The sequence below is a fragment of the Sander lucioperca genome, chromosome 10 (assembly GCF_008315115.2).
Source record: "Sander lucioperca isolate FBNREF2018 chromosome 10, SLUC_FBN_1.2, whole genome shotgun sequence".
Lineage (NCBI taxonomy): Eukaryota > Metazoa > Chordata > Actinopteri > Perciformes > Percidae > Sander > Sander lucioperca.
This window is the reverse complement of record NC_050182.1, coordinates 1,171,957-1,181,956: the sequence shown is the minus strand read 5'-3', so window position 1 is coordinate 1,181,956 and position 10,000 is coordinate 1,171,957. Positions and strand designations below refer to the sequence as shown.

General features: G+C 41.7%; 1 protein-coding gene across 1 annotated transcript in view; it reads right to left on the bottom strand.

Moving 5' to 3' along the window:
- nek11 (NIMA-related kinase 11) overlaps positions 1 to 10,000 on the bottom strand; it is a 104,347-nt gene that overhangs the window by 59,193 nt on the left and 35,154 nt on the right. The window contains exons 6-7 of the mRNA XM_036006343.1: positions 9,334 to 9,460; positions 3,346 to 3,495 (exon numbers count right to left, since the gene is read on the bottom strand). Coding sequence (XP_035862236.1) covers positions 3,346 to 3,495; positions 9,334 to 9,460 — 277 coding nt within the window. The remainder of the gene's footprint in view (positions 1 to 3,345; positions 3,496 to 9,333; positions 9,461 to 10,000) is intronic.

Genomic DNA, 10,000 nt, shown 5'->3' with positions numbered 1-10,000 from the left:
ACTGAGCATTTGGTTCAGAGAATGGGGTTAGGGTTAGGGGTTGGGGTTAGGGTTAGGGAAAACTGTAAGAGATGTTGAATATTCTGGTATTATTCAGGTTTTAGAAGCATTCTTTGGACACGTATATTTCTCAAATCGGAGATTTTACTGCAGTTTCTGACAGTTTACGGCTTACGGTCAGTTTATGGCTTACACGCAAACACGCACAAACACAGACGCATGCGCATATACACACAAATACACACACGCACGCAAGAAGGGGAATGACATGCAGCAAAGGGCCGCAGGTCGGATGTCGAACCGAAACACAGCTACTTTTAAACATTAACATTATCAAAGATTTGGATATTTATATATATATATATATATATATATATATATATATATATATATATATATATATATATATATATACTCTTTTTTTTTTTTTTTTAAGACCTTTTCTAGAAGTTGGTTGAAGGAATGACAGAGTTCACAATTCAATTCAATATTGTCTTTTTAGGAAAAAGGACAAAAACCAAAGTTTTTGTTGTTTTTTTCAAGGTTGTTGCCTCTTTCCCGGCATTATTGTCGGGTGTTTTTTTGGCGCTTTTTTTCAACAGTTTCGTGGCTTCGTTATGGTTTTTGTTGCCTTGTATCGTTTTTCTCTTTTTGACGATTTTGTCTCCTTTTTTTGGGGGACTTTTTTTTAGACTTTTTTGACATTTTTTCAACGTTTTTAGAAGAAGGTAGAATGTTTTTAGGTAGAAGAGCAGGAAATGGGTTTTAAATTGAACCCCCAGACCCCCACTTCTCAAACTAAAGTTATATTCATTCTAAACAGAGGGGATAAAAAAGTAGAAAAAAGCTTCAAAAATGTAATAAGAAAATGACAACAAAGTAGAAAATTTGACTAATATTAAATCTTAAAAAATGTAACTGATTATAGCGTGATTTTTGCGAGGATCTGAACCAAACAAAGATTTTTTTCTTTAGTCTGTAGGACAGGATTTGTAGGCCGGGACGTCTCTGCAGAACTATAATGCTCCATTCAGAATGGTTTGACACATATTTTGCCTTTTTGTCCTGCTACACCTGCTACGTCCTGCTACGTCCTGCTACATCCTGCTACATCCTGCTACGTCCTGCTACGCCCTGCTATGCTCTGCTACATCCTGCTATGCCCTGCTACGTCCTGCTACGTCCTGCTACGTCCTGCTACGCCCTGCTATGCTCTGCTAAATCCTGCTACATCCTGCTACATCCTGCTACGTCCTGCTACACCCTGCTACATCCTGCTACATCCTGCTACGTCCTGCTACACCCTGCTACATCCTGCTACACCCTGCTACATCCTGCTATGTCCTGCTACATCCTGCTACATCCTGCTACGTCCTGCTACACCCTGCTACATCCTGTTATGCTCTGCTACGTCCTGCTATGCCCTGCTACGTCCTGCTACGTCCTGCTACGGCCTGCTATGCTCTGCTACGTCCTGCTACGTCCTGCTACGCCCTGCTACGTCCTGCTACGTCCTGCTATGCTGTGCTATGTCCTGCTACGTCCTGCTATGCTGTGCTACGCCCTGCTACGTCCTGCTACATCCTGCTACGTCCAGCTACATCCTGCTACGTCCTGCTACATCGTGCTACGTCCTGCTATGCCCTGCTACGTCCTGCTACCTCCTGCTACGGCCTGCTATGCTCTGCTACGTCCTGCTACGTCCTGCTACGCCCTGCTACGTCCTGCTACGTCCTGCTATGCTGTGCTATGTCCTGCTACGTCCTGCTATGCTGTGCTACGCCCTGCTATGTCCTGCTACATCCTGCTACGTCCTGCTACATCGTGCTACGTCCTGCTACGCCCTGCTACGTCCTGCTACGCCCTGCTACGTCCTGCTATGCTCTGCTGTGCTCTGCTACGTCCTGCTACATCCTGCTACGTCCTGCTACGCCCTGCTATGTCCTGCTACGTCCTGCTACGTCCTGCTATGCTCTGCTGTGCTCTGTACGTCCCGCTACGCCTTGCTACATCCTGCTGTACTCTGCTGTGCTCTGCTACGCCATGAACTACTACCACTACTATTTCTAGCCACTGTTCCATTATCTTTACTGTGACTATTATTGCCACTCTTCATCACACCCCCAACCAGCACCGTCAGACACCACCTACCAAGAGCGTGGGTCTGTCCCAGGTTTCTCCCTAAAAGGAAGTTTTTCCTCGCCACTGTCGCACAAAATTTTTACATTATTTTTTATTTTTTTTTGTTTAGATTTTTCACTTCTCTGTTGTTATGTAATTATTGTTTTATATGTTTGGACCCCCTAGAAAAGTGTGGTCTAGACCTACTCTATCTATAACGTGTCTTGAGATAACTCTTGTTATGATTTGATACTATAAATAAAATTGAATTGAATTTAACAAATATTGCGCCCCCTCTGCGATTTGGATATTGCACTAGTCTATATTGCAATTTCGATAAAATTGCGATTAATTGTGCAGCCCTAAAACACACACAGACAATACAAACAGGCGTGCAGCGTTAAGGAAAAGCTCCTCTCTGTCCCTGATGTCCAGCAGCAGAGCTGCAGCAATGAACTGAGAGGGGTCAGCTGGTTGGGACCTCCTCTTGCAGACCTGACGCTGAACCCGAGACCATCTGCTCGCTGCTTCCTCTGAGAACTTCATTATCCTCACTGTCTCTGTGCTGAGCTCAGATATTACTGGGTTTGCATATTCATAAACCTGAGTTGTGTTAAATATTAGAAGTAAACGCACTCAATGCAGTAAACATCCTCACAAATTGGAAACGAAAAAAGTATGGAAAGCATTAAAAAGAGCGTTAAAAGCAGCAAGAACAGTTGTGTGTTTAATGGTCTGATCATCTCAGCTGGACTTCTAGCTGTTATATTGTCGGCTAGTTTACTTTATAATCAAACATCAGATTTTATAAACTACATGAGTTTTGTGTGCAGGAATCTTAAAGATCCCATGACATGCATACTTTTATATAGACCATAGTGGTCCCCTAATACTGTATCTGAAGTCTCTTTTATATAGACCTTAGTGGTCCCTGAAATTGGCATGCCATGGGACCTTTAATGAGTAAAGTAACTAGTAACTAAAGCTGTAATAGATGAATGTAGTGGAGTAAAAAGTACAATATTTCTCTCTGAAATGTAGCGGAGTAGAAGTAGAAAGTGGCATGAAAAGAAAAGACTAAAGTAAAGTGCAAGTACCTCAACATCTGGTACTGAAGTACAGTACTGGAGTACATGTACTTAGTTACATTCCACTGCTGAAACTTAATTATGGTCACTGCCTCTGTGATGAGCTCAGGGATGAATGAACTAAAAGGAGACAGACCTCTGCATGACGGAGTTGAGATTGGCAGAGTAGCGGGGGGGCAGCGTCGGCGTTTCTCCCTCCACGATCTTCATCACCACCGCCAGGAAGCTGGGAGCCTGGAAGGCGTGAGACAGGACGCACATCTCGTAGAGAACACAGCCCAGAGCCCTGACACACACACACACACACACACACACACACACACACACACACACACAGAAACACACACAGACACACAGACACACACACACACACACACAGACAGACACACAGACACACAGACACACAAAAACACACACACACACGAACACACACACAGATACACAACCACATACACACACACACACACAGACACACAGACAGAGACACACACACACACACACACACACAGACAGACACACACACGGACACACACACAGATACACAACCACATACACACACACACACACACACACAGACAGAGACACACACACACACAGACAGACACACACACAGACACACACACATACACAAACACATACACACACACACACACACACACGCACACACAGACAGAGACACACACACACACACACAGACACACAGAAAATAAATATTACATTTTTTTCTGAAAATATTCTGACATTTTCTTGAAGAAAAACTCTTCACTGGAAGTAAACAGAGAAAGTAACTCGGAGGTCGGGATCCAAAGGAGCAACGGTGTCTTTTTACAGTCGCCGCAGCCGAGCTGGCGAATGTGATGTCAAAATGACATGTGATGTCAAAACTTAACTTAACATTAGTAATTAAACTTAAACAGCTAATGGAAGTCCAAACTGCTTGAGAGTTTCTCCTGTACTATACGGTAATTCCTCTACTATGAGACAGTAAGTCTCGAGGTTATGACCCAATCGTTAGCCACGCACCCGTGAACACGTAAAAATAACGTGACATTTACACGTAAAAAATGAGAAAAACGTGCCCGTGAACACGTAAAAATAACGTGACATTTACACGTAAAAAACAAGAAAAACGTGCCCGTGAAAACATAAAAATAATGTGACATTTACACGTAAAAAACGTGCCCGTGAACACGTAAAAATAACGTGACATTTACACGTAAAAAACGTGCCCGTGAACACGTAAAAATAACGTGACATTTACACGTAAAAAACAAGAAAAACGTGCCCGTGAACACGTAAAAGTAACGTGACATTTAGACGTAAAAAACAAGAAAAACGTGCCCGTGAACACGTAAAAGTAACGTGACATTTAGACGTAAAAAACGAGAAAAACGTGCCCGTGAACACATAAAAATAACGTGACATTTACACGTAAAAAACGAGAAAAAGTGCCCGTGAACACGTAAAAATAACTTGACATTTAGACGTAAAAAACGAGAAAAAGTGCCCATGAACACGTAAAAATAACGTGACATTTACACGTAAAAAACGAGAAAACCGTGCCCGTGAACACGTAAAAATAACCTGACATTTACACGTAAAAAACGAGAAATACGTGCCCGTGAACACTTAAAAATAACGTGACATTTACACGTAAAAAAAACGAGAAAAACGTGCCCGTGAACACGTAAAAATAACCTGACATTTACACGTAAAAAACGTGCCCGTGAACATGTAAAAATAACGTGACATTTACACGTAAAAAACAAGAAAAACCTGCCCGTGAACACGTAAAAATAACGTGACATTTACACGCAAAAAAACGAGAAAAACGTGCCCGTGAACACGTATCAATAGATTAAAAAATAACGTGACATTTACACGTAAAAAACGAGTAAAACGTGCCTGTGAACATGTATCAATAGATTAAAAATGAACGTGACATTTACACAAACGGCCGTGAGACTGGGTTGTGACGTCACACTTGTGTGCGGCAGGCCGCCTACGGTGGGTATATACCGCCATAGATCTATATAAAGGCTAAATGTCTTACGGTGGAGTCTCTAACGTCATCACCGGCAGCCATCTTGTCACAGTCAAGCTTTCTTGCGGGCTTTGTGGTACCTGATGTAAGGTGAGTGATCTGCACGAACACAAATACTCTTATCTCGCTGAAATCTTGACGGATTTACAAACGGTTTGGTTTCGTACAAACGTTATTAACGTGGGTATAATTATGGATGGTTGAACATGTTGAAATTGCAGCTTTTCTTTTCGAAAAACGACTTAATCGTGCAGCATAGTTGTGTATCACTACTACTTGCGCAAGTTATCAAGGCTGAGACCACAATCGAGCTGTTTTACTGACACCAATAACAATTTTATGATGACTAATCTTTTGTCTAAATTACAGTCTTTGTGGATGTGGTTGTAGTTATTAGCTGGCTAATAACAAGAAGCTGTGAGTGTGGTTGTAGTTATTAGCCTAGCTGGCTAATAACAAGAAGCTTTGAGTGAGACCTAGTAGCAGCTAACGTTACAGTTTAGCATAGCTATGACATAATAGTATTACAAGATTGTTGTTGACACAAGGCTTTTTAGAAGTTTGTTTACACAATCGCTGAATGTTTCTTTTGGACACCTTTTTATAACTAGTTTAGTGTGGTTGTCTTATTCTAAAGTACATACATGCATACATGATGCATACATGCACACATGCATACATACAATTACCCCAAACATATGATAATTTAGGTGTGTATTTTTGTCCTTACCGTTAATATTGAAAGAAGGAAAAAAGGGTTGGAAATGTTGACAATAATTTATATATCTGGGTACGTTTCTCACGTTTTTAAGGTTTCCCAAAACCAGAAAGATGAGGAGGCAGTGGGAACGTGCTCTAAGAAGGGACGGTTTTGTTGCCTCTGACAGGACACTGCTCTGCAGTGAGCACGTCAGGAGTGAGGACTTTGACAGAACGGGGCAGAATGTCCGGCTTAAAGATGGTGTTGTGCCAACCATTTACAACTTTCCAGCTCATCTTCAAAGTGTATGTGTATCATTGACCAACAATAATTCAAGGTGTATAAGATTGATATATCAATATGTGATTAAATGTCACTTTAGTTTTTGTTACTGCAAGTTATATAATGTGTTGTTTTTTACAGCACATTTTAGACACTCAAAACTTCTTTACTTACGTTTATTTTAGCTGGTAGCAACAAGAAGCACAACCACCTCTAGAAGAGCGGAAAACAACCTGCCAATGGACTTGTCTCAGGATGCACCTCAACCTGATGTTGTGAGTATTTGCATGTGGAATATCAAACAAATGAGAGCATCATATGGCTTATTATATTAAATCCTTTATCTTGGTGGTACCCAGAAAGGTATATGATGGTGTTAGTAGTCTAAGAGCCCAATATTATTTGAGGTGGTACTCTGTGTAAAAGGTTTGAGAACTACTGGCTATCTCACTTGCTCTGTCACTCATACACTTGAATGAATAAACATGTGTGAACATTGAAACTACAATCCAGGGGTAGGCAACCTTTTCAATCAAAAGAGCCAACCCAGAGTTGGGACCAGCAAGCAGAGCTGCTGTCTGTATAAAATCCTCCTCCTCACCTATAAAGCTCTTCATGGTCAGGCCCCTTCATATCTTAAAGAGCTCATAGTACCCTATTACCTCTTTAGAACACTACGTTCTCTGAATGCATGGCTACTTGTGGTTCCTATAGTCTCTTCAGTTACCAAGCTCCTCTCCTGTGGAACCAGCTTCCAGTTGTGGTTTGGGAGGGAGACACCCTCTCCACATTTGAGAGTAGGCTTAAGACGTTCCTCTTTGATAAAGCTTATAGTTAGGGCTGGATCAGGTGAGTCCTGAACCATCCCTTAGTTATGCTGCTATAGGCCTAGACTATCGGGGGATTTCCCATGGTACACTGTCTCTTCCCCTCTCTCTCTCTCTTTCTGCACTCATTCATGTCCCATTAATGCATGTTACTAACTTCACTTCTTCCCCGGAGTTCTTGTGCTTTCTCGTCTCGCAGGTTCTCACGGATCCTAGTGGAGCCTCCTGCCATGGTCCTGCTTGACTGCCATTGCCAATACTGTTGTTGCTGTGCACCTGTCTGTCTCTCTCTCTCTCTCTCTCTCTCTCTCTCTCTCTCTCTCTCTCTCTCTCGCTCTCTCTCTCTCTCTCTCGCTCTCTCTCTCTCTCGCTGTCTCTCTCTCTCTCTCACCCCAACTGGTCGAGTCAGACGACCGCCCACCTAGAGCCGAATGGTCTGTCCTAGGTTTCTGCCTCTTAACAGGCAGTTTTTCCTTGCCCTTGTCTCCAAAGTCTTGCTCATGGTGGTACTGTTGAGTCTCTGTAAATAATGTTATAAGGAGTTCGGTCTAGACCTGCTCTATGTGAAAAGTGTCCTGAGATAACTTTTTTTATGAATTGGCAATATACAATTTTTTTATCTCTACCCTCCATGTGTATACCTCCACAGTAGTGTAGTTCTCTCTACAGGGTGGGTATTTCAACATGCAGCATTTCTTTATGTATATTTGTAAAGGGAAATCTTGTACCTATTTTTTATTGCAAATAAATGTCACTTTTATAATAGTTTAAACTTGTTTAAAATAAACATGTAATAATTCAAATTATTTTATTATATTAGTAATATACATATTATAAAAGTATATATTAGTAATATACATATTATAAAAGTATATATATATGAGTTTTAGTAGCCTATATATTGATTTAACATAAATACCTTGTGCTTGTATATATTCATTGCACTTATATTTTCTGTTTAATGTTATTTTCATATGGAAATCCATGGTTATAATTATTCATAAGTATGCAGTGTCATAACTACATCTCTGACGTTTATAACAAACCAAACCGTTTGAAAATCGGTAGAAAATTGAGCAAGTTATGGTTATTTAAAAAGTACATGCACCATTAAAACACAATGTTACGAGTGAGCTGACTGTGGCAAGATGGCCGCCAGGTGCGGACGTCGACCTCCACTGGCCAGCAGCGCGGACGAGACATCTAGCCTTTATTTATTGTATACCGCACGTTTCACGGTGCAGATGTTCCTGAGATAAAACCTCTGTTTGTTGAGGGAATGAACAGCCATCACTCTTCTTATTTATTATCTACATCAACAATTATTACTCATTAACTGCATCTTCCATCAGCTCATTAGTAATTATTAATGTCTGGGGGAGATGACTCAGCTGAGAGTCTGCACGCTTCATTAGAGACATGAACATATTAATTAATTATGAATAAATATTAACGTGGAGCTGGAGGCTTCTGACTCACTAAGTCGCTGAAAAAACCTCCACAAAATGACCCCAAAGAGACTTAAAAGGTAAAAAGGCGACAGAAAAAGAGAATAGTGGAATAAGTTTGAGCTTCAACAAGCCTTTATCACGTAATTCTGCTGCTAATTACCTCCTCTTCATCATCTTCCTCTAATCTTCACTAATTACACCAGCTGACCCCCTGTCAGCACACTGTGTGTGTGTGTGTGTGTGTGTGTGTATGCGTGTGTGTTTGTGTGTCTCTCTGTTTCTCTGTGTGTGTGTGTGTGTGTGTGTGTCTGTGTGTCTGTGGTCTGTGTGTGTATGTGTGTGTGTGTGTGTGTGTGTGTCTGTTTGTCTGTGTCTGTTTCTGTGTGTGTGTGTGTGTGTGTGTGTGTGTGTGTGTGTCTCTGTTTCTGTGTGTGTGTGTGTGTGTGTGTGTGTGTGTCTCTGTGTGCGTGTGTGTGTGTGTGTGTGTGTGTGTGTGTGTGTGTGTCTCTGTTTCTGTGTGTGTGTGTGTATGTGTGTGTGTGTGTGTGTCTCTGTGTGCGTGTGTGTGTGTGTGTGTGTGTGTGTGTGTGTGTGCGTGTGTGTGCGTGTGTGTGTGTGTGTGTGTGTGTGTGTGTGTGTCTCTGTTCATTCCCCCTAAAGCAGGGGGTAATGAGAGGGGGAAACGCCAGAGCAGGGGGAATGAGAGGGGGAAACACCAGAGCAGGGGGAATGAGAGGGGAAACACCAGCTCGATGCTGGAGGATGACCTTTTTAACTTTAGATCCGTTGACAATAACATTAGACTTTCTGTGGAGCTTACCAGATGTCAGACTTGGAGTCGTACCCCAGGTGGTTCAGCACCTCCGGGCTCATGTAGTACGGCGTCCCGGTGAAGGTGGTGGCCAGGTCACATGATCCCATCAGCAGGCAGGAAACTCCAAAATCACCTGGAAGCAGACGAGGAACAACTCAGAACTGAAGAAAAGATTAAGATCCTTTTTGTTTAAAAACTCCATCACCAAACCCACCAGACTCCATGTAAATAATCAGGACTTTTAGCGCGTATAGAGCCAGCATATTTCCACCAGACTCCATGTAAATAATCAGGACTTTTAGCGCGTATAGAGCCAGCATATTTCCACCAGACTCCATGTAAATAATCAGGACTTTTAGCGTGTATAGAGCCAGCATATTTCCACATGTAAATGGGTGAATTAAGGGTTTATTTCAACCAAACCAGAGTGGTGATTGTTGGAACAGTGGAAAGATGAACCAAGATGGCTTTTGATAGTTTTATTTTGTTTCTGTCCACTTTGAATGAAGTGTATTTTACGATGCTAAAATTACTGTTTATTTACATGGAGTCTGGTGTGTTTAGCGAACGCAATTTCGTGCATGTCTTTATGTTAAAAAAAAGGATCTTACTCTTTAACAGACAGGCCGACCTTCTTAGAAATCCTTTCCATAATGTTGTCAGAATATTAATC